General features: G+C 40.4%; 1 protein-coding gene across 9 annotated transcripts in view; it reads left to right on the top strand.

The window, feature by feature from the left end:
• MPPED2 (metallophosphoesterase domain containing 2) overlaps positions 1 to 25,689 on the top strand; it is a 166,892-nt gene that overhangs the window by 102,761 nt on the left and 38,442 nt on the right. For all 9 annotated transcript variants that reach the window (XM_072338930.1, XM_072338934.1, XM_072338929.1 and 6 more), the window contains 2 exons: positions 3,439 to 3,620; positions 22,512 to 22,737. In XM_072338930.1, the coding sequence (XP_072195031.1) occupies positions 3,439 to 3,620; positions 22,512 to 22,737 (408 nt within the window). The remainder of the gene's footprint in view (positions 1 to 3,438; positions 3,621 to 22,511; positions 22,738 to 25,689) is intronic.

The raw sequence follows: 25,689 nt of genomic DNA, 5'->3' as shown, positions 1-25,689 counted from the left end.
ACCACTATTTATTCATCTGTCTGGTAAGTTTGGGAAAGTGTGGAATTACACGGTTCTCTGCAGTGGCCTCTGATTTATTCACCTGTAGCAAAGCCAGTGGCACCCAGTCAGCACATAGTGGACTGTAAGCAATAGCTCTGCTTGTGAGGCGCCGAGGAGGGGGATTTCTGTGCATCTGTGAATATTTTATCCAGTATAGGTGCTGCATTCATCTGAGTGATTTACTGTGACTTAGGAACTAGAAATTCTTCCTGGCTTAATGTTTAAGGCTTTTATTTCATCTTTGTGGATGAATTAGGTTCTTGGGAATTGTTCTGTAGGAGGGATTTGGGGCCTGCATACCTCAAACCCTGAGAGGGTGGGAAAGCAAAGAGGCCGTGGGTTCAGCTCTGAGGCACAGGCCTTCCAGGGGACCGGGAAGCCAAACCAGAGCCTGGTGGTGTTGGCTTTTGAAGTCATCCATGCAAAATTATGCTTTGGAATCAAAACTCGTCTGTCTTTCAGAGAAATGGTGCTTGTGTCTTTGCTAAGTTTTCTTTGAAAACAGGTTCCCAGTGTAATTCTCCCTGCGGCGATGTCTCCTGGAGGGCTGTGCTGCCCTCGCTGTCCCTGAGGTACTTGCTAATGCTTCTGATTTATAAGACGTCATTTTAAGTAACTAGTGTGTGGCTGAGCTGAAATACACAGCTAATACATTTGTTCTATAGCTTGATGTCCTAAATCATGAGCTTTCCCTTCATGCACGTGAAAAGACCCAGTGTTTTCCTTCCCTGTGAGTTTTGGAATTCAGCCCTCCTGTCTTGCCATTACAGTCTCCTCGATAACTTCAGTGTTGAGGCTTGTGCTTAATTATTTAGCTTCCTGTCATTACCTTCTTTTAGAATGCGAATCAGTGGTAGAAGTTACCATGTCCTGGAGGAGAACAGTGCAAACCTCCATGTGTTCATGTACCGTGGCAGGTAGTCTCACAAATTCAGAAGCCAGTCCTCTCAAGATGCAGTGATCAAGACGAATCTTCCATTTGTGTTCCCTATGCTGTACCTGCGGGTGAAAAAGCAACTTGAGCCTTTAGGATTGGCGATAACGCCGCTTTTATTAAGTTTCTTTTGAAGGACTGCTTTTAGTAAGATAAATTGATGGGCTGAACACAATAACCTTCAGTATCTCACTTTCCAATGCTTAGTGGGCAAGCACTACTGAATAAGAGAAGAAATTAAGCTAAGATGCTAAAAGAAAGAAAGAAAAAAAAAAAGGTTACTTGGCAACATCGTAGCGTTATGCAAAGAACTGAAAGAAGGGTCAGGAACTTAATGAATTTCAATTATAGAATCTTGTGTTAGTAAGTCATTGCATGAATAGGAAAAATTCGAAACCAGATTTGGGTGTTATACTCCAGTAGGCATTGCCTAGAGCAAAAGGAGGGTTGTTTGGAAATAAACTGCAGAGGATGGCAAAGTAGAACTTCTGTATATGAACTAATTGGGCTCCCCAGAGGCAGGGGGTACTGGTTGTGGTCATACAGTGACGGTGTGAGCAGCGTATGTGGCAGTGATGGAAGCTGGTGTGATCTTTTTTCTGTGTATTTTGTGTGATCTGAAGAACACATGCTTGGAAGAGTGGAAATGTGGATCAGGGACCCTCGTGTTTAACATGTGATGTATTTCTAGAATGCTTCAAATTGACCTAGAGTAAAAGAGGGGGTTTGCTTGGGGATAAACTGCAGAGAATAGCAAAGCAGATACCAAATACAAAAATGCTGCAGCCTATAGTTATGTCTGCCCAGCTTTGTAGTGTAATTTAAGTGGAAAAGTGAGTTTTCCTCTGTAATAATGATATTATTATTTTCTGACTCTTGTAGATAAGATGAATCCACTTTGCAGTGAGGTGTTTCAATAGTGGTAACTGGTTATACTACTCAACTAATCTTATGTGGTGCACTGGGAAGAAGGGGAGGTGCAGTGTCAAGAAGCTCCCTCAACATAGGGAGCTTTCTCACCCATCTTAGGGAGCTGGATATAAGCACATCAGCAGAAGTTATCACACAGTTCAGTGCACAGTGAATAGTAACTTAGTGTACTGACATTCATAAAGCAAAGAAACACTTCTGAAGTTTGTATTTCCTTGTTTTTCATGCAACATGGAGAGCAAAACTAATAAATTCTGTTAAATATTTTTAATTTCAGGCTTCAGTTTTTTGAATGCATGTTGTTGTGCCAGTTTGTTCCAATAAGTGTATGAGTAACAATTATCTTAAGTGCTTTAAAATACTTGTTCTGTTTGCAGTTCTTCAATGGTTAGGGATCATATTGGACCATAATAATTCCTGCAGCTCTCCAAATTAAGCTGAGTTCTGTCCATGATCAAAGCAGCACGTCAGAGGAATGGGTTGAAATTCCATACAGCTGCAGTGGGGTTTTATTCAGTGTTAGGCCAGATTCTGTGCTATTCCAGTGCTGAATATTACGGTGTTTTACTTGGAGCTATCTCAAGGGGAGTTCAGCTGAGCAAGAAGAATTTTGGTAACTCTGCAGAGAAATGATTTGAAAGGAGGTGACAGGTTGCCTTTTGTATTTTAAGTGATTCTCATACAAATTAGAACATCTAACCTCTAAGCATGCACAAAGCACTTGTCTCTTCCCTATTATTTTTCTTTGTTCAGTTTAAATTAAAAACAAAGGAGAAAAAAATACCCTTTGAAACCAAAACTCCTGTGCTCTATCGGATGTAGCTGGTAAGATGTCCTTAACAAACGTATGGCTTGCAGATAGCCACTTGCACTGAATTTTCAACCTCATGGGCTGCTGGGGGGGGGAAAAAGCCCACCAGTTTTATCCATGGTTGCTTGGTGCCCTACAGCTCAGTTCCTGGCTTTATATTCTGTGAGAGCAAGAAGTTGGCACTAGACTCAATTCTGCAATTTCCAGGCCTCATCAAAGCATCGTAGCTGAATGTGTGAACAAACAATCTTACTGGAATTGGTAGGAGTGCCTCTGGCCTTGGGCAAAATCATGTTCTAAGCTCAGCTCAAGTGAGAGACTCTTGCTGGCCCACCTGCAAGACTTGTTATTTCAGACCTCTGCTCCTGTTTGTTTACAAGGCAGATGTTGAAAAAATATATATATTAATGCAAAGTCCCCCAAAGCTTTTTTGTCCCATCCCCCCCCCCCCCATTGTTTAATTTTGGTATCAGAAACCAGAAACTAGGCACATCTTAAGGATTTTCCTTAATTTTTCCTTCCTTACCAGGTAAGTATTTGAGAATGTGGTCCCTCCTTGATTTTTGGCAGTGTTACTTTACAGTCATTTCTTTCAGCGTGGTGTATGTAAATGGGTGTGCGTGCATACTGATGTATGGCTGGGTTTGTGTTGATATTTGTAATTATAGATGTGAGGCTTTTAACCTTGTAACTGTTACGAGATCTTTGTGTCTGCCTTTAGGGTCGACCCTATCCCATATGATACTCCAAAACCAGCGGGCCACACGCGATTTGTCTGCATCTCAGACACACACTCCAGAACAGATGGCATCCAGATGCCTTATGGGGACATCCTTCTCCACACGGGCGATTTCACCGAGCTGGGACTGCCCTCAGAGGTTAAGAAGTTTAATGACTGGTTAGGTAAGGAATTACTGCGTTTTGGTGACCCCAATTAACCTCTCCTGTCGAAGTGTCAGTCACTGCTTCCTAATTGAATTAGAGCACATGAAAATTCCCCCCCCCCCCCCCCCCCCACCTTTGCTTCACTTGTCCTCATGTGATGTGCTGTTTCTAGCCTCAGTATGATTCTGTTAATTAAGACAAATCTAAGGACTTCGCTGTATTTCTGCATTATCTTGGGGGAGAGATTCTGTCACTCCCAAGCAAGGACTGTGGAGCATTCTGTGTGCCCTGAGGGAGTAGTGGCACCTAATACAAATGCGTTCAGCGTCCACTTCGTTGATACTATGGGCTCGTATGTCCACATCCAAAACTATTACTTGCTCTGCCTTTCTGGCTGACTGTAATTTCAAGCAGGACTGAAAGCTACGACATAATAAGAAATAGAGAAAGTCCTTTTTCTGATGATACAGGATGTCAACATTTGAAGGAGGAAAATTTGATTGGGTTAGTAACATGATCAGCCCTTTGAGCTCGAGTACTGCTGTTGTAACTTTGAACTCAGATGCTCAGTGCCTCTTAGGCAGAAGGTGTTTTGTATTCTGCTGTATTCTGACAGTGTCTTGCTATTGTGTAGCTACAGATGAAGTCAATTAGATTGCAACAGCAGAAGTCCTAGAGGTAGAGGGGAGGACTTGTCTGTGGTGCTTCTATTGCAAATGCAGCTGGTAGGCTTGCTGGGCACTGCTGTGTTACCAATTGCACTAGAAATACTCAGAGGTGAAAGTGACTTGAACCAGCTTATCTTCCAGAAATGTTAGATGAATGTAGAGAAGTACATAAAAACCTTTGAAAGCATGGCTTTGTCATCATGTTTTAACTCATCTCTTCATGTCTTTAATGGTATGGTTTTATTCCAGTGGAGATCACTGGTTGAACATTCAAAGGATAAGTAAAGAATAATAGGATTTACAGAAGTAATTTTTAAATAGAAGAGCGTTCATAGTCTTTCAAATTCCTTTGCACTTTCTCCATACTGTTCTTTCTAACCATCTTCCCCACCTCAGGTTTGTCTATCCCTATTTTAAAGAGTGCTTTTCTGCCTTTTATGTGGATGTGCATGCAGGATTGGGGCCTTGGGGTACTGCTGTGTTACTGTAAATTGATTTTGTTGTTCATGTTTCTAGAAAGCAGCACAGGATTTAATGGCCTCAATACTGTTTGTTTTTTCTAGGAGTGTGCTCACAAGGCTAGGAATTCAGAAGTGGTATGAGAAGTAGTTGGATCCGTACATAAGTTGAGGGAAAACACATAATAGGAATCATCTCAGTTTATATGCTTTGCTGCCTCTGAAGTCTCTCTCTGTCAAAGTCCTTTGGATATCAGGTCATTACACAAGTACTAATTTTATTGCAACCAGAGCCTATGTCCGGTGTTTTTTGGTTGGTAAATTCTGACTCAGTATTTACTGCTGAAAGCCAAAGCAAGTAAGTTGACATTGTGTTCCTAGAATTCTGCAGGGCCACTTACATCATAAGCAACCACTTGGCGTTTCTCTTGTGTATAACAGGTATTTCACGATTACATTATTTTATCGCATACATCCTTGGTTTAACATTTGCAACAGACAAATCTCAACTCTTGGAATAAATTTTGTTCCAGCCTCGATACTTTATCATGGGGCTTTCCTGACATGTATAGTCCTTGTAGATGTCGTCATGAGATTTGTCTGAGAAAGCAGTTTTTGCATTCTTTGGCACTTGGTGTCACTGAAACTAGCTGGAAGCGATGGCTGTGAGAGGACCTGCTGGTTTTGTCTTCAGGCTCTTACGGTTCAGGTACAGGTAAAACCTCCTGTTTTTTTTAACTTTTTATTTACTATTTTGTTTAACAAGCACTGAGTCTGCCTGCATCTTCATACATACAACAGTACTGGTCAGTAAGTTTCTAGCATGAAGTGAAGCTCCAGATTGATTCCTCCATGGAATCACACCACAGTGGTGAATATTGGTTCCAGTGCTGCCCTATCCTCATTTGGAATCAAAACACTATGAATTCATGGATGTGTTTTTGACCTGTGCTTGGTGTCTTCCCTGGCAATCCTGTTGCAAAGCGGAGATGAAGTCAAGGCATCTTTATCTTTTCTACCTTGAGGGAACAAAACAAGAGCTTGACTTCCTTCTGCAGCTTAGTTTGCTCACTCTGTGGTGAAATGATTCTCATCTCCACTAGGATTATGTAATGGAATAATTCTAAGATGCAATGTCAGTCATGTAATTTTCTTAGCTGATAAGCCAAGGGAAAATTAGAAGATGGTTATAATGATTCCTGTATCAACTTTTCTTCTCTGTGTTACATGTGTCAGAGTTGCACAGGACTGAGGGCAATTCCACTAACCTAGTGACTTCAAAATTGGTTGGTCCCACACACGTTTGCAGGTCTTCAGGTATTTCACCTAAACAAAACGTTCAGCACCTTGAGTGTTACTGAAATGGGTGATGCTCTTATTCCTTGTGTCTGCATTTGGATCACAGAGCAGGCTTTCTACATCCTCTTTTCTAATCTTTCTAGCTCTCAACCCATCATGCAACTTTCACAGATTCTTAGGTTTTTTTCCCTTTGGCTGATAAATTTTCATTGTTGGTTTTCCATGAAAGTCATCTAGGCTCATGTGTTGAATAACCTCTGTGGTCACTTAGTGATTGCATACAATGGCTGAGTTAATTTATTCACTTTGTTTTGGTGCGAACACGTCCCTTGGGTCTTGTAACTGCTGTAATCACTTGACCTCAGTGACTATTAAACGCTTTAAACACAGTTATTTTAAATTTATAATTGTTTTCATTAAAAATCTCTTATAGTAACTTGACTGACCTTGCAGTAAACACAACATTTTGTGCCAAGGAAGAGTGAAGGCATTATTCTGTGCTCAGTATAAGTCTCACTGAATGTACTCAACATACTGTCATTACCACTGTTCGTATTTTCCCCAGCCATTCTCATTCAGTCATAGATGGGAAATAAAATGCAGGAGTGTCTTAATTATAGCTGTGTCTTTGTAATATAATGCTTCCTTTTCTGTGGGATGGGAAGTGATTGAGTAATTCAAATTGAAATGAAGAGAAAGCAAAGATAAATTCAGGCGGATATGTCTTTAATGAATGATAGTGTGTACGTTGTGCTCAATTACTGTGGGTCTGATTGTGCATGGCCTTACTTGTGTGAATAGCTCACAACTGTTTCAGTCATTTTCTCAAAAAGCCATTTTTTGTTTAATATTTCTGTGTGTTTGTTTGGGTGATTCCTTGATATGGCTTGTCTTGGATTTTTTTCAGTCCCTGTTTTTCATGTGAGTTTTCTAATATAAGAGATGTATCATTGGACGAACCTGGCAAGGTTTTGTAGTGGTGGATATCATAGAATCCTTGGAATTGGATGGGGCCTTGGAAGGGCATGTCATCCAGCTCCCCTGCAGTGAACAGGGACACCCACAGCTACGTCAGGTTGCTCAGAGCCCTGTTCAGCCTGGATTTGGATATATTCAAGTAGGTGAAATTACTGCCAGTGGAGTTAGTGCTGAGGGAGAATTCTGTGCCCAGTATTCTTCTTACTGAATGTATTCTGAAGTAGATTTTAGTAGGTTTAATGGATTTAGTAGGGTTTTGTGTTTTGTTTTTTCTCTTGAGTTACTTTGGGATTTGGCAGCTTGGTTATTTTATGGTTATTTTTTTTCTTCCACATTTTCTTTTTTGAATGCATGTTTCGGTATTTTTCTGGTTATTCTAGGGGATTATTACTCCAGGAGTTGAGGAAATCTGTGAATGGTGTTGTGAACAAATAAATTTGGGTCCAAACTATAACAGTGTTTGTTTAATTGCAGTATGTTGTTACCTTTGGTATAAATAGTGTTGATACATCTAAAATAGAAACTGAGCTTTTCCTTGCTGTTTAGTTCCTCCCACATGTTACTTAAAGTGAAGATATTGATTGAACTATTTTAATGTGAAGTTTTTCTTGCTGTTTTATACATATATGGATGCGGTCCTCAGGAATGTATTGTTAGTCCTTTTAAAGTTTATTTTCATATCAGTTGAGCTGATGTTAAGTTGCTCCTGCTCATTTACGAGTGTTCTTGAAAACAGAAATTAGCTGTTTCATATTGGAACTGCTGCCTTTAACATAGAAAAAGAGACAACATAGGGAATGCAGTGTGGAGGTATGGGCGGACAGGCAATTCCAGTCTACTCTTGTATTTGTGCATTTAGCACCTTAGAAACTGAAAATTAGATCCAAAACTGTCAGCCAGGCACCTGCCAAAGTAGTCTTCAGAAAATAATATAACCTCATCTGGAAGCAAACAAACAAAGAGCTGTAACAAAATGGTACATTCAAGCTCTTATCACCATTTAAAAATTCACGGTTACTGTCCTTATGTGTTCTTTCTCAGTCTGGCTCAGTTGTTCCCTCGTGCTATCTAAGCTTCATCTCTTATCAAGAAATATTTCATTTAGTGCTTTGTGTGACTATGTTCCATATGCACTGAAAGCAATTTCGCTATGACCAACTATTTGTCCTTCAGAACTTTTGCTCCTGACAAGTGTACGTCAGATGTAAGTTATCTCAGCATCTGACACCAAAGTATTTTACCGAGACAAGCCGGTATGCTCTAAATATCTCAACATTCAGAGGGATATTAGCTCAAAGTATTCTGCACTAATTTAGATCCAAAAGGAAGCTTACGCATAATTTAGAGTAAAATTATGGCAATAAAAACAAATGTATTCCTATTTTTATAGAATGATTTATTTCTGATTTGTGTTTTTACCATCTGGAACATATTTTGAACCCTATATTGCTCTGCTTGTTTTAGCCAGAATGAATAATTAAGTGACTAAACATAAAATACCACTTTGATGAACAAAACTCTTAACTGTTAGGAAAAAAATATGCATTCATTGCGAGTGAAGGAAAATGCTGAGGTAGCTTTAATCCTCTTAAGTATGGGTTTTGCACAGCTGTTCTGGGAGAAAGGGAAGCAACTCCCTGCAAAGCCTACTAGTGTAATTTTGAAGACTGCTATGTCTTCTGTGGGTGGCTTTGGTGAGGAGCTGTGCTGGGCTTCAGGCACTGGAATGGGAAATGTGTATTTTAATAACAGGTCAGTGCTGGCATTTTGCTTTCCGTCTGCAACTTTTACGAGCTCTGTGTGATTTGTAGGGCCAGACCACATTGGCTGTATACTTCAGAGGCTCTTATTGATTCTTCTTGGTAATACATGCAGGTTTTTTTTAGCAATCCCGGACATACTCATAGAATGGGAGAATAACTCATTGAGAGCAGCCCTGAGGAGAAGAACTTGGGGGGTCCTGCTGGATAAAAAGCTGGACATGAGCAGTGTGCTCTTGCCACCCAGAAGGCCAACAGTATCCCAATGGATGGCAGCCCTACACATGGCAAGAGTTTGGAACCAGATGATCTTTAAGGTCCCCTCCCACCTAAGCCATTCTGTGATTATGAGCATGGAATATTGATGTGTTTTTTTTTATATGTTTATATGGTGGAATCTAGAGCATTACTCGAGCTTTAGCTTTCCTTTACGTATTTATCTTACTGGGATGTGCATGTCGTCCCAGCTTTATTTAGCAGAAATAGCAGAAAAATATGGCCATGTGCATTTTTCAATGGGTTTAATCATATCTTCCTCATGTAGTCATTTACAGTGAAAAGGATAAAAAAACCCCAAATCCTACTTTTATTTTTCTTTCTACTTTTGTGCAACTGTTATTTCTGTTGTTTCCTTATATTTAGCCTCTGCTCTGTGTCAGATATATACTATATACTTCGTGGAGAACTGTACCCTTAAGGTATAACTTTAAAGATAAGATAAAAGAAATCACTGTCTAGATACTCAGTTCCATACAGTATTTCCCCTGACTGACACTGCTCCTCCTCATGCAAGAATTCCACATCAGTTTATTCATATCTCATCACTTCTCTCTTGAATTGTTCATTATTCCTGGCAAATTTTCATAAAGAAATTTCACGAGAGATTATTTTTATACTCCGTTAATGACATGTAGAAATACTGTGAGTTTTTCTCTTATATTGTAGTCACTTACTTACTGGAGATGGTGTAAAATTCTCAGTACAAGCTGCGTACTCCCAACCCCAAGCAGCCAAACCAGACCGCGAAGTGTGATTGAACAGCCACTAGAAAACAGCCCATGTTAGATATACTTTCAAGAAGAATAATATTGTAGGCTGGTTAATTCTTTGTGTGTCCAAATCTGGCATATTCCTTTGGTAATTTTCAATGAAAGAAGGGAGCCAGAGTGTTGCACAGTTCTTGGGCAGGACTGTTAATGATGATAATTATTTGATCATTTCTTAGGTTTGTTTCCCTGGACTGTATTAAAAGCTCAGGGGATGATTGGGTTTTAAATAGCAAACTGTTGTGAAAACAAATCTTTAAAGTAATGGCTTCCCTCTTTCCCCCAAATTTGCAGTAAAGGAGAAAGTAGATGTATGGTTGTTGCACCTATGGGGTATTAAACAAGTAGCATTATCCAGATAGAAAGTCTTAGGGTGTTGTCATCAGATTCTTTAGCTGTGTATCAGCTCTGAGAATGATTGCAATAGAAAGCGGTTGAAGTATGTGTTCTTTGTATACCACCGGGTTGCTTAGTAATTAAATCTTGCATCAGAATATAAGAACGGGAAAAACTCCCGTCTCTTAAGTTTTCACATCACGCATGCCATATTAAATGTATATAATTAAAATAAGAAATCTTCCCGTGTGCAGAGCATCACATTCCTGCTTAGAAAGAACAGGGGTGGGGGAGTTGCTTTGAGCAGAGAGAGACTGGGACTGGGGGCAGAAAGCACTGCAGATTTCAGTATAATGCGTAGTGTTCAAAGAAATTTTATTTCATCATAAAGATTAGCAGGCTGTGTAATTCAATTTAAAGCTGGTTGGCAGTGTCCTGTCTATTACAGAGCCTGTTTCTTTTGTTTGTTTTGGGTTTTTTGGGTGTTTTTTTTTTTTAAATCACCACTATTTCTTTAATGTTGTACGTGACTACAGAACATAGCAGACATCAATAATGGTTGCTGGGTTTTGTGCTTCCTCCTTTCAGTTGTGCACATAGAGGAGTGTGTGAGATTACCTTAAACAGAGCCACAGAGCCATTATCTTGGTGAAAATGCCATATTGCTTTTTTTTTCATGTGTCGATTTTTGTTTTCTTTTGTGGCCAGTCACTGCTAAAAACATTAGATTGAGAGGTTGACTCAAGTTTAACACCAAAATGATAGCATTGATTCACAGTACTGTGGACATTACTATGCAATAGAAAAGCAACACGCAGCAATTTACTTTAATGCAAGACTGGCAGACCTTTATCTTACAGTAATTGCCTATACTGAGGGGGGGGGGGGGTGCGTGCTAATAAATGTTCCAAGAACTACTGACTTTTTTTTATTAAAGAAAAAAATAGTCTGTTGCTTCTTACTAGCTATAACCAGCCTGTGTAGCTTGTTAATTAATCCTTGTTCCAGTGGGCTGGAGCTGAGGCATTGAGCTCTGACAAATTCTGCATGGATTTCATGTATGGGGAATGCTCAAGTCATGGCACAAAAGGGCTGTGAAGGAAAAAGCCGTGCAGTGCCACCTCTTCCTCTCTGCAGCACGTCTCTTAGAAGAGCTTGAAATCTCTGTTGGCAATGTTGAGAAATCCTACTGATTTCAGAGGATGGCCTCTATGCTCGTGGGCAATCTGATATGACTGTAGGGAGAGAAAGGGGAGGAGAACTCTCCTTTCCGAACTTTTATTGGAGAAGGAATTTGTATTTTCTTGGTCCTGTTTGCCACCCTGAGCATGGCAGGGGGAAAACCAGTGCTGGTCCTGAGGGGCTGTCCCTGTTGGATGGCTGCTTCTGTCGGCTCCCCTGGAGCAGCTGGGAGCAACCATTTTTCTGTGGGGACTCATTAGCACCCTATGTCAAGGCTGATGGCAGTGCAGTGCCTACGCATGGCCTGCTCAGACTTGGGCCTTCTGTGCACAGCCTTGGGCGCAGAGCTACCCCAGGCTCCGGCTCACATGGAGAGGTGCAGGCCGCAGCAGTGCCTCGCTTCCCTGAGCCAGACAGGTCTCTGTTCTCCAGCATGCCAGCTGTGAGGTGATGGCTCCGAGAGCCTCACTTGCTATTGAAGGTGCATTTAGTAGAGAAGGAACAAAGCAGCACAACAGGGGATGACACTGCAAGGAGAGAGGCAAGGAGATGCAAGACCAACACAGAAGAGAACAAAATAACATCAAACTGGGGGAGGCACAGTAGCTCCAAAGAAGAGAGACAAATGAGTGCATGGGGATATAAAGCAGTGAAGATTCAACTGCTTTGCCAGAGCTTGAATTTCTTTCCAAATTAATACAATTAACAAATGAGAGCTCAGGAACAATTCTTACTATCGAATTGCCTGTGACTTTTGATGAGTGAACCTTCAGAGCCCCCAGGGTTTTATGTCTTCTCTAATGAACCAGAATCTGCAATATTGCAGGCCGGGCATCGGGGTACAATAGTTCCTTTTCTCCTGAATGCTGCCCTTTATATTACTGGGTAGCTACCGACAGAAACATGAAGAGTTTTAGCTTAAAACAGAGCTGCAAATGCCAAAAAATAACCCACACTTCCTTACTTTCTCTGAACTGCTTTTCCTTGCATGCTCCCCTTAAATCTCTGCACTCACTCAGCAGCGTTTGCTATTTGCAATCCCTGCTGTGAATGGGCAGCAAAAGCTACAAGGCAGCCTTGAAATTTTCTGCCGCCTTCTGCAGGAGATTTCTCCTTAGTGTTGTCAGGAGGAGTTCATCCCTTCTGCTCTCTCATGTCCCTGCTGGAAGCAGTGCTGGTCGCTAGGAATAAAACAGCGCTGGCCGTACCTGTGTTCCTGAGGAAAGGTCCCAGAATAGCAGCCCTTCGTAAACCCTGTTGAAGGAATTACCTGGAGAGCGCTGGGCTCTGCAGGGTGTACCGTGGGGAAAGGCATTCCCCACATGCAGTCGCCTGGCTGTAAATTATATACAGCATTGGTTAGACATTGAGAGCAGGGAGGGACTGAGCAAGTGAGGACAGCTCAGGGGTGCTGTGTTGGGCCCCTCACCTGGGCAGCCCTGCTAGTCAGTGCTGGGGCACAGGGCAGGAAGAGCGGCAGCTCTGGTGACAGACGGCTCTGGTTATGTATGCTAAAATGTGGGCTGCCAACTGACTGAGTTCCTAGAGAGGATGTGCGTACAGTTATAGTGGAAGCAATATAGCCATTCATAAACAAATGTTTCCGTCAAGCCAGCTGTAAAAACAATGATGGTTGCCTTTGAGGTGAAAGGGCAAAACCTTAGCAGAAAGGAGTATAAATAAGGCATAAATTGTTACCTTTGTGTAAGTGACTGAAATAGCTGTTCTGGTGGTGCTTTATCTTAATGGCCAGCTGTGACTATGGTCTCCTCTTTATTCAGCAAAAGCTAAGGTCTGCATATTGTACCTTCTTATGGCATTTTTTTAGTCTAGAAATGGAGTCTAAAATGGTTAAATCAAGAGACAATCTAGAGAAAGCCAAGTAGATGAGAAATGCTGCATGTTCCAGTGGTTAATGATAGCATTTGATTGCAGAGGAACATTTGTTCACCTACCAGTACTTTTGTTGTGTTTCTTTACACAAAAGGAAACTTAATGATGCTGCATCACAGAGGCTTTGCAGGGCCTTGCAGAACTGTTTTTCTAAGTTCAGGTGCACCCCCTTCACTTGCTTTAAAGGCATTTTATTACCTCAGTAGGTTGGGCACCATTACCCTTGCTTTAATAAGGAACAAAGATGGCTGCAGAGAGAGCCAACAGATTTGCAGCAGCAAAAATACAAGAGACAGGTTTTCCCTCAGTTCTGTTACAAAGAAAGCGCATGAACTTACATTGCAGAATGGAGTTGCATTTTATGTGGTATTTTGCATTCATCTGTCTTGTTTACACTGCTTTGTGAGGATGACCAGGAGGTACTTCAGCGCACTGGTTTGTCCGCTGAAAGCTGACAAGCCTGTTTGTAAGATATTCAGATCCTTGTAATAAGATGATACAGCTGGAGTGATTTGGTTGTGTCCTTTAGTAGCTAGAAAGTCTCTCCGTGGGCTGGGTTATTAAAAGGAATTTCCTTAAAGGACTCAGGAGATTCCTGGTATCCAAGTTCATCTTGAAAGACTGTAATGGAATGTTTAGGTTTATTTAGAATAATAAATTCAGGCATGGAATTCAGAAAGCGGTACTGGAGGTTCACAGAGACCTGCCTGTGTATTTTCAGTTGGCTGTAATTTCTGTTTGCATTCTCCCAGCACTTTGTCTTTGTTTCTTATTCTCTGTAAAAATATCAGGGAAAGACTGTGAAGGTAATTCTGAAATACTGTACATAGTGCTGTCAGATGGGTATTGGTCTCCTTCTAGAAATGAAGTTTAGTTCAGGTTTTAGATTTTCTCCTCTTCTGATCTTAAAGAGGAAGAAGCAATTCCCAGCCAATGTCAGCATCACCAACCAGAAACCTGTTGAAGAAATATCCCTGAAAATCAGACTTGCTTTCTATGCTATGTGTTTACAAGTAAAATCACAGTAAATGAGCACTGGATAAAGCTTCCAAAGTAGCTAATTGCTTTAGCACATTGGAAAATGTGTTGTTTTCAGATCTGATATAAAGCCGATGTCCTGCTTTTAGACTGCAGTCCATGCTCTTAAAGCCTTCAGTGTATCTTAGAAGGATGTCGTCTTATTTTTCATTTCCCTTTCAGTTTATTTTACTTGTGATAATTCTTCCTGCTCCCTCTTATTAGTTTTTCCTTGCCGTTATTGGAATCTGTCCACATTACATTCATGTTTGGTGTTCAGATTCGAGCCCCATCTTTGCGAGGAAAGATTTCAATTCCACAACAGAAGCAAGGGAGGTATGTAAAAGATACCTTATTCCAGAAAGAAAATTAGAATCGTTTATCAAACATTTCACTTATGTATTTAAAAAAGGCATTTAGAGGAATTCTCAGGACTGGTGGTGAGGCTTCCCAGGCTGCGAGGCAGAGGGAAGTGCTTGCCTGTTCTTTGTAAGCTGCCTTTTCTTTAAGGATGAGAATAGAAATACCAGGAATGCATTCACTGAGGTGAGGAACAGGAGAAAGTTTCTTAAATTCTCATTTATTTATGTATTTCTTTTGAGCTTGTTGGGTAGGCATTGGAAATACTTGGGCATACGTCCGTTTCTCCATCTTGCTGTTCACACAAAGCTCCCTGGTGAAGGCAGAACGATTTGGAGCAGGGTTTACATCTGGGTCCTGTGTTCGTAGTTCTCACTGATTTGTGGCAAGTTTTCTTTCAGCAATTGATGTCTGGAGCTTTTTCTTTCTTAAATAATGATCCTATTTTGGGTAGAAAACCATGCCTTTAGCACTCAGTGGCCTTCAATGGTGTGAAAATATAAGTACATGAAAATACCACGCCATTGTCTGTGATAATTACCAACAGCTTAATTACTTGTTGTATAACTGTTCTCAAGCTGACCTCCTTATGGATGACTTTTATTCAATTATTTTCTATATTAAAAAAAGACGTAATTGGAATTGTAGATTACAGAAACAAAGGGCATATTGTGAGAAGTAGGGCCAGAACTGTTGGTGTTAGATTGCTGGTTTTGATATTCTGAAGATTCACAGAGAAAAATCATTTAAATTGATACAGTATGCGTGCGCTCAGGGTTCGTAATATCAACTACCAATGTATTATTGCAAAATCTGGTGAGTTTCCTTATAGAGGATTAGGTTATGTAGCGCGGGGGGACTTTGAAAAGAAAATAGAATTGGGTATTGATGCCTTTAGAAATATTATTTGATGGCAATAAAATGTTCCCCGGAATTCCCTCCTGAATGAAGGAAATGGAGTTTGTTTGCAGTAATTGCATTTTCCGGCATTTGCTTTCGCACTTTCCAATATGAGTTAAGCCAATTGGAACTTGTGATTTCGTTTTGCTTATTGGCAAAAGTACCATGTAAATTGATCTGTGATGCGTTTACGGAGAATGCTTTGAAATCTTTTGAAATAGAGGTGGCTTTTTCTTATTAGATTTAGATTGTATTAGGTTTCCTTTCTATATTTTAGCCTAATGCAATAGCAATCAAAAGTGTTCCTTTTCAATTTTGCCTTGATCCTGTTCAATAAGAACATTTCTCTGGTACTGAGAAAGCAGTGTTTGGTTCTGTTCTCAGCTTTAATAGTCAGAGCTCAAGAGGAGGGCCATCTGAAAGCAAACTAAGCTCACGGTGAAAGGACAAGTAGTTCTGTGAGCCCTGGTGCAGTACTGAGTGTTTTGATGCTCATGGCCACAGGAAGAACTGTCAAGACCTGTTGGACAAAATATAGCATCTCTGTGCAGCTACATACTATATAGACCTGAAATTACAGGCAGTTAGACGCAGATTTCATGCAAGTGTAAATGAGATGATTCTGTTGAAAGGAACACCCATCAAATTAACACGACTGAAGAAGTTTTTGCCTGAGAACCCTGTATGTTGCCCCACATGAGCTCTGTTTCGCTTAAAGGATCTCTTTAAAAGTGTGCACGTAGCCCCAAAGCAGTCATGCTGCTGGTCCTTTGTGTATTGCTTTTTGTTTATGAATTTACAAATGAAAGGGCAAAATGAGGCGTGTGGTTTGCAGTGAGGATGCTGTTCTCAGAGTTTGCTATATTTAGAGGGAAACTTCACAGCTGTCAGCTTTTTTTTTTTTTTGACTTTTGAGCTACGTGATTTTATTCATTTGTATTTTTGAAAGCTTCATCTTTCAGGTTGCGTAATTACAAGCCTGAAAAGAAAGCCTTACTGGGGGATTGCAAACAGAGAAATCTGTGCTGCTTATGCTCCAAATTTCATAGTTATAAAGTCAATTGTGAGGACTTTTTACACCTACAGTTGGTAGTGCTGCAAAATCCTGGGGATTTCTTTCTTTGAGCTTAGACTAAATGTAGCCTCCAGGTTCTGTTTCAAAACAAATAATTGCCGTATATTAATGGCTAAATCTAGTAGTGAAGCCGCCTTCTTCAGGAAAAGAAGTTTAAGAAACAATACTCCAATGGAATCCAAAATTACTTTGAGATTAAGGAAAACCAGCAGAAACAATGATGTAATGCCGCGATCTTGCTAAAGAATCTGTGCAACGTTCAGGTGAAACAGGAGGTTGCCGTTTATGTGATGGTACTTTTTTGTCTGTTAAAGAGAAGAGAATGATATTAATCACAAACAGTTACATTAGAATAATGTTACGGTTGAGACATAAATACATAAAAGCAAGGAACTGTTCCTCATGTCAAGAGTTTGATTCCATCAGACCATAGCTGACTAGGTTTGGCAGCATAAGTATGGCCCTGGTTCAGGGTTTGTGCTGCACTTGGCAATGTGGCCCAGCATTGTGACAAATTCTCTCTGTTTGCCTAGATGGGGGAGAGAACAAAATGAAGCACTTGGTATTAGGTTTGCTGGTTCTGCCTTTTCAGACAGCTTGGAAGTAACCACATAAGCTTAGCAGCACCTGTACCTGCTGGTCGCTCAGAAAGGAACTTATAGGCTGCAATATCTTAGCTTTGCACAGCTGACTTGTAGGTGTTGAGGCAAAAATCACTCCATACTTCCTTGCTTTCATGGGTTTATGACTCAACCTCGGCATTATTGTAACGTAGTTTTTTGTGTTTAATGTTTCTTAGACTTGGTTTTCCATTGCCAGCATGGAAGAAATCCTAATGCATGAGTTTCAGAGGAGAAGGTAGCAGTCTGAACCTGCTGTGTGGCTCGATCAGCAAGTGTGAGTATTAACGCTAGAGCTGTCAGGCCTTGTGAAAATTAATGAAGCCTGACGGTTACAGAGTGAAAGGTCAGAGGCAGAGCTTGCACTTACGTAACATTTCTGTTTTGTTGTGTCTAACAGCATTTTCAACAAAGGGGAGCTTTAATGTGCAAGCTTTAGATTTATCACAGGAACTCAAGGGTCTCAGCCTTTGCTTCTCCCTGTGCTGTGGTCTGTTTTCCTTGCAAAAAGGCAAAACAGTTAAACTTTCATTCATCGACTTGCCTTGCTGCATTGCCTGTGTGTGTTTTGCCTTAGTTTTCCTTCTCCACTCTTTCGGAGTGGAAATGAAAAAGAGACATCTGAACTGATGCAGTTTTAAAAGCTGGTGGAATATTTTCATCGCGAAGATTTTGTGAGCTTTTGTACTTCAGCTCTTCCTACTTCTTTAGAAGCTCGTTTATTTTCGTGCATGTTTTATAGTTTTTCCACTTTTTTAATTTATTTCAGTCTTTAAGCTTCTATAGATACAAGGGGAAGATGCGCTGATGTACGTGGGTTAAGCTTTCAATCCACCTATTATTTGGCGTCAGTATTAGCTTTTCCGCTGAGGACTCTCTATGCAGGCTGTTTGATCAAAGCAGCCAGAAGATTTTGACAATCCATCTCACCCTAGAAAAGATGTTTGTTTTTCTTACCCAGTTTTGAGTCCCTTTACCTACACTGAGTGGACTGTTACCCTTTATGGTTAGAGAAGCCTAGTGTTTCATGTGGAAGCTCAAGTCTGTCTTGAGCTGTCCCACTGTACTTTTGCAAACTGTATTTGTTGCTGCTAAAGGATTAATCGGAGCCTTTCAAATGCTCTTTTAAAATGCTGGAAGGAAATTGTGTGCATTGTGGTTGTACTGCAAATGCTGAGAAGAAAGTAGCTATTGCCTGGAGATTCAGTGGGCTTCCCACAAGAAACCTTTGTGGGAAGTTATGGTGCTGCCGAGCAGCACTGTGTTCTGTTTAGTAATGTTTGCTGGCTGCTCTTGGGCACTTGTGCAGCTTTGGCTGGACAATCGATAGCACCCTGAGCTGCTGCAGTTGCTGGTAGTCCGTAGAAACAGCACGGAGTCAACTCATTCTGTGTTTATCTCTGGAGGTGTATATGGTTGCTTATAGGTTTCATGGCCAGTTATGCCTTTGAAGCGTGTATAAGGAGGGGATTGACTTGTGCAGGTATCTCACTCGTAGAGATTTTCCTTCTTTTGGAAGGGACTAAGATTTGTACTTCAAGGATTCTAAGCCCAGTTCTTAGTGTATGGCCAAAGGGTCTGAGCCTGTGAAACGGACATGAAAGTGCTTAACCTTTCATAGGAGTGCTGTGTGGTTTGAATAGCTAATGTGTGTGTATGGATAGTCAGAGCTTCACATCAGAACTATTTATGTAGTAAAGACAGGCTTCTAGCACTGTTTAGACAGTATCACATACCTACAAAACACGATGTTGAACAATAGTATATATATGTGTATATATATATATATATATATATATATATATATATAAAATAATTTTCATAGAAATTCTGAGTTAGTATTTATTGCCAGCCATAGTCCTTTTCATATCTGGCAGTTTGGGAGAACTCTGGTTATGTGAGTAAGCTGGACTCCTGTGGAGCATGTTGTTAGAATAGAAATGGTTGTTCAACAGATTAAGGGCTCTTAGGATCAAGTATTTAAGGTGAACTGAAAAACAAACAAAAACCAGCTATTTAGGTATGTTGCAAAAACAAACAACACAACCTTCTTCCCCCTAACTCCTGTATTTAAATTCAGCCTATTTTCCATCTACCACATTAAAGTAGTATTCATGGTTTTGGGCAGTGAAGGAAGTTCTCTTCTGCCTTAGAAACCTGCAAATCCTTACTTCTTATTTATGACATCAGTTTTCATCTTGATCAGTTTGTTTCCTGATGGACTGTGCTCTGCACCTACCAAATCCTTGCGCTGGCATACAGGCTTAGTGGCACCGGAATGAGAGCAAAGGCATATTAGAAGATACCCACACGCGTGTGCAGTAGTGTAAACCTTCTTAAGATCTCAGGTACTCCAATATAAGTGACTACTTAGAAGACACGGTGCTCTTATCATTTTTAGTAGCCTTTTGATTTCTCCTGGAAAACAGGTAAGTATTTTTAATTTAATTTTAGGTATTACTTGGGGAGTTGATAATTGAGGCTTCTGAAGAGTTTACTCCATTAAACACATCAGCTCTTTTCCTAGCTTGAAAAGTAATACTTACCTTTTCTAGATTCGCAGTGTAATTTGGAATGAATAATATTACTGAAACGTGATGGAAAATATAATTGTTGGGAATATAATGAAGACCGAGTGCAGCTGACAGAAATGCGGTGAAGAAAAGTCGGAGAATACCTTTCAGCCTGTGTGTTGTGCTGCAGTGGCTCTCTAATCAAACAGCGTGGAAGTAGTAATGCACAGATTAATCTAGTCAAGATGGAAAGTAAAATACCACGGAGTAGGAGATTTTGTGTGTAACTGTTCATTCTCCTGTATAAAGCACGAAAGGTCAGCAGATTATAGACAAAGGGCAGAGCTGTCAAAGGAGAAAACACCAAAATATTTTGTAAATTGTATCAGAGAGGATGGATGTTGTTCACCGCCACTGGGGTCTTTCAGAAAGGGAAAACCTAAATGCGATGAACAAGTAGGTAATCCAATTGCAGGTAATTTATTGCTGCGATTAGTACTAGATAGTCTTTCTTCTGAGAAGAGGAAAGAAATGGATGAGAATTGGTCTGGCTTCTCTCCTTTGCTTGGGCCTGACTTTTGGTACATCTGTTTTTATGAGTTGTGTTTCTCTGCTCTGTCCCTTGAGCCAACTCCAGTGGCTGCCACTCCAGAAAAAGAAAGCAAAATGGTGTTTTAAACAGTCAGAGAACAGAGCAAGGGAGCCAGATCAAAACTTTGTGCCCATCCTGTGGTAAATAACAATGTGTGTGTAGCTGTGGAGAGAAACACATCTCGTCTTTCCCCTGCATGGGGACTTGGACCTGCAGCAAACACATCTCCAGCCAGCACTGCTTTGCTCTTCAGGTGTTTGTGCTCTTCAGTGTATATGAGCTGCAGCAGAGCTGGAGCTTACAGGCTGACAATGACACATTTTGATGGTTTGGGACATTTTGGCCACATTTGGGGTTTCTCCCCAAGGACCATGTTTCTCAGGCCGTGCTGTTGATCCATAGAGTTCATCGATACAGCTCTGTCCTGAGCCACCTGCTTTTACCTGGCACCGTACCTGAGGCTTCTCTTCCATTGCTGGCAATCACAAACTGACCAAGCGGGGCCACACTCAGTGAAATGAATGACTTTCTGTAATTACTATACTAATTACTGTTAAAGTTTCCCTGCTGAATTCAGATGTTCATATAACATGCAAAATGTTACATGTGCACCTTTCAGTAATCACTGATCTCACAACTGGTCAGTCTTTTCATGTCCCGTGTCTTCAAAGTAAGCCCTCTTTCTAACACGGCAAGATAGAAAGCCCAGGCTTCAAACACAATATCCCAGCTTTAATTGAACATAATACCAGGAAAATGTACCGATTTTCAAATCTCTTATCAAAATAAACTGGAGAAAGCATTAAATCTGGATGCTTGTCTAGTAAGACGAGCAGTTTTCTCTGCTAATGCTGGCAAACGTTGATAATGTGGCAGAAACTTGAATCTAACATATATCCATCCTACTTTCCTGCTAATGTAACCACATTTTGCTTGTTTTGGGGGGACTGGCAGCTATGATGCAGCTGTTGTCACGTTGCACACCAGTTGTGTCTTTTGTGTTTCCTGAGAAGAGAAAGTAGGAATTTTACCTTGTGCCCAGGAGTGTCAGAGAGCAGGTGTTGTAGGTACTTGCCACGTCTGGTGTTTCAATAAAAATGAATTACAGAGGTGCGTGTAGCAGAGATGGGGAAGGGAAGAAGGTAGAGGAGTATTTATTGCTTCTCCCCCAGCTTTTAGTCCAATGTCGAAGTGTGGAGTTATGACTATATACAACCTGCATTTTGTTCAGTCTTGAAATCTATGAAAATGCATGTTTTTCTTTTTACAGGGGATTTATAACTTTTAGTTATTCTATCCAGAATTAGCTGACTTTAGCTTATGTTTCTTGCATAATTCCTGTGTAAATATTGAAAAGCAGAGGGTTTTGACTAGTGAGCTTTTTTTAGCGGAAATTTAATATTGCTATGTAGGTGCTGTTAAAATCTTCATTTTAAAAGTATTAAAAGACACTTTCAGAAGCTGCTTGAAATACAGTGTTTAAGCTGTCCAAGCTGTGAAAGAGCAAATGCTTATGAATAGGAGAACGGTACTCAAGAGAAATGCACAGCATCCACTTCCTTGTTCCTTTGAGGCAGATGTTGGAAGTTCCAGAACAGGAAGATGTACGCGTGAATTTCCACATGTGTTTTGAGGACCTGTGTTTTACTTCCAAATTAGTGGATGTTAATGTCTGCATGTATGTATAAGTATATGAGTGTCTGGGCTAACTGCACTGATAGTTGTGGACCCATGCGCAGTACAGAAAGTGAATGTTATAATGATATATTGAATTCATCTGCTTGTAAAGTCTTTACTACCTTTGTAGAACAAAAGAAAGCGTTTCCTAAATGATTGTTTAGGAGTATGCACCAAAATGAAAGATTTGCTAAAAGACAATCGAACAAGACTTAGAGTGAAGACAGAGGGGGAATGTTAGGTAACTTCTAGCTTTGATGCAAACTTGCCTGTGATTTTTGGCAGGTCACAGTGAGACAGGATCTCACTGTGCACGCTTTTTATTAGGGTGTTTCTTTGTGGCATTACTTGACATTTCAAAACAGTTCAGTTCAATGGAAGAGAGGCGGTATTAATACCTTCTGCTCCAAATGGAGATGCACGCAGAGTTGGGGTATTTCATTCTGTCACTGCTAGCTGTCTACTTATTGTGCTGGCAGTGGGGTGTGGGAGAAGAATGTGCTAATTAAGTCCTCTTTTTTTTTTGCTATTTCAGGAAACCTGCCGTATGAATATAAAATAGTGATTGCTGGGAATCATGAACTGACATTTGATAAGGAATTCATGGCAGACCTTGTTAAACAAGATTACTACCGCTTTCCTTCTGTGTCCAAATTGAAACCAGAGGACTTTGACAATGTTCAGTCACTCCTGACGAATAGCATTTACTTACAAGATTCAGAAGTAACAGTTAAAGGATTCCGGATATATGGTGCCCCGTGGTAAGTCTCAATTCAAACTTTATTTGTTCTTGATCACTTAAACCACAACAGGAATGATTCCTGCTGGAAATGCATGAAGCTGCTGCATTGCTTTGCCCTGCAGAATCGTATCAAACTTTGCTGTTAATCACTCTGAATTGTATGCTATTAGGTGTTTGTATCTGCTGTTCTAATAGGTTGGTATGGTAGCATTTAACACATACATAGCACCAAGTACAAGGTAGCAGGTGCTTTTGAGTGCTATCTCAGATCGATTACAATCATTGTTCTCTTTTGCTTGTAAAGTTATAATAATCTTGAGGCAGTTTTGATTTCATTCAATTCCTGAGGCAACCATATGCAAGAAGAAAATTACTGTCCATTGTTGTTCTAAGGAGATCCTGTCTTGTTTTCTCCACATGTTGAATTGCGGTGCTTGTTATCTCTCTGTGGAGCCTTTGAAATCATCTTAGCTCAGTCAGTATGGTTTTCATGGAGTCACTAAGGTTGAAAAAGACCCCCAAGATCGTTTGGTAGCACTCATTTTAAATTCTTGCACTCGCAGCAACCGCGGTTCTTTGAGCTTTCACTGGAAGGCTGATCTGCAGTGGTGGTGATCATTATGCTACTTGGCATTCTCAATTGTCAGCTGAAGTGTTCAGATGCTGATTTATGCACAGCTGTAGAGAGGGTTTATTTCAAGTTTATAACCTACATTTTTGGTGTCAGTCTTGTTTGACAGGTGAATGTAAAGGAAAAGGAAATAGAAAGTATTAAGCCAAAGAATGGGACAAATGTATGAGGACATGAGAAATTTTCCCCTTTCTTGTATTTCTTCATATTTCTCCTTGCTGTTTGCTTAACTCTGTCTCTAGTAGTTTGCATACATGGTGATGTAGAAGACAGAGTCCACAAAAGCCCTACAGAGGGTACAGTGGATTTGAGACTTGCTGCAGGGTGATCAGCTGTATGATCTGCAAGCTAAGATTAAGATTGTGTTCAGCTTATTTCATGTGTATGTATGAGACAGAGGGCGCCTTGCGTTCTGCAGGCATCCAGTGATTGCAGCGTGTGGGCACCTCTTCAAATTTATTTGAGACAAATTTACCAGGGAGCTTTCTTATTAAGTAGTTCCTGAAGGAGATCTGGTTGGGATTGTAGAACCCGAGTCTTGGAAAAGGAATTCTTGTGAAAGAGAGAACTTAGAATTCTGAAATGGGGAACCATGTGAAATGCCTTTATGTGTGTTTTCATTTGCGTACTGGCAGACTGTGCCTGTGTTTTCTCCCCTGTGGTTTCCAAACTCATAATGACAATTTGTTATCCTTTATTTTCTACCTGCATTTAGAAGTGTTTCCTTTTGCACGTGTACATGTGAATTTAGATTATTAGTTCTGAAGTATCAAGGGTTAAGTCGTCAGAGTTGATTTTAACCATAATGAATGAGTGACATACATATTCTGACCTTTCCATGGCAGACAAATCTGTATTATTCCTACCTATCAATTCATTGATTGATAACCGAGTTTTTCCAATTAATGATTACTGGGAGATTAAGCTGGATTGCTAGAAAGACAGCTTGAGCTCCGACCAATTCCTGCTTTAGCTCTCAGAGGATATTTCATCTGTGGTCAGCTGTAAAAAAAAAACAAACAAAAAAACAAAGCCAAAAACTTGTGGAATCATGTTCTGAAGCAAATGGTGATGGGAAATTGATTTGGGGCTGTCATTTAGAGTGCAGCTTTTTAGATCAGTACGTGTAGTCTGTGTTTAGAGGGTAGATTTGTTGGCTATGTGATATTGTTGTGTGTTTGTTTGTGTTTGTCTGCCTTAGTGTAAGAAATAAGCCTTCCCTGTCTTTTGCTTGGTCCTTGAGAGGAAGGAAAAGTCACATCAGATCCTGGAAAAATCTATTTCAGATCTGATCTGTGCCTGGAAAATGAGACAGAATAACGAGACGAGCATTTTGGCACTTAATTTTTTTCCTTCTCCTTCAATGACATCTCACTCTACTACCTATAAATCTTCAGATTACCCCAAAGGAAGAGAATTCGTGATGGAGTTGTATGTATTTATGGCCTCCTTACCCCAATTAGTTCTGTCACAGATGTGGAGCAGTGGTCGTTAACCCAGAAGATGCTCCAACCCTAAAATGAGATAAGTTGGCACGTTCAATTTATGTGCATTTTTGTATTTCCAGAGGGAAAAAAAAAACTCATTTGCTGATAAAGCTACTGGTTTTAATTTTAAAAAGGGGGATCAGCCCAAGAATAACAGCTGTGTTTCTGGAGGCTTCAGCCTGTCAGAGGATTCTGAGGAGTAATTGCCAGAAGACTGGAAAAACTGGCTATAAGTCATCTATCTGTTTAGAAAATGTAAATTGCTAACTCAGTGTAACTACAGGAAAGAAATATCAGTCCATATTCATTACGTCTTATTGCTCCTGGTGCATCTGAAAGCTTCCTAAAGACCTAAGAGAATTCAAGTAGTGCCTCCTAACTTACAATTTAAGTAGAATTTGTGTGTAGAAAATAACTTAGAATACACGGGAGCATTCATGTGTATTTGCAATTGGAATGTGCAGTGGTGCATATCAACAGCCTCTGAGGAGCAGAAAATTTGAATTTAGCCTGATGGTTCTGAGAGTATTAAATGGCATTAGCTGAAGGGGACTTGAAAAGAGAGCAACAGCCTCTAGCAGAGGAAAGAGCAAGGGTGGGACGTGAGGCACACTCTGGGTTCTGCTCACTTTCCGAGGAGGAAAATCTAACAGACATTTTCACACCTTGGGAAGGAGATTCACAAATGTACCTCTAAAGGGAGTAAAATGGCTGAAGGTTGTTCACTTAGTCTTATTGATTATCCACCAAATGTTTCTCTCCTTTCTAGTCCTTCTGACTTTGCCCTAATAGTTTATACTTCATGCAGTCAAAACTCTTCAGGACTCCAATAGAAAGATTTTTTTATCCTTTA

Source organism: Excalfactoria chinensis, chromosome 5 (assembly GCF_039878825.1).
Source record: "Excalfactoria chinensis isolate bCotChi1 chromosome 5, bCotChi1.hap2, whole genome shotgun sequence".
Classification (NCBI taxonomy): Eukaryota; Metazoa; Chordata; class Aves; order Galliformes; family Phasianidae; genus Excalfactoria; species Excalfactoria chinensis.
This window is presented reverse-complemented; position numbering and strand designations above follow the sequence as displayed.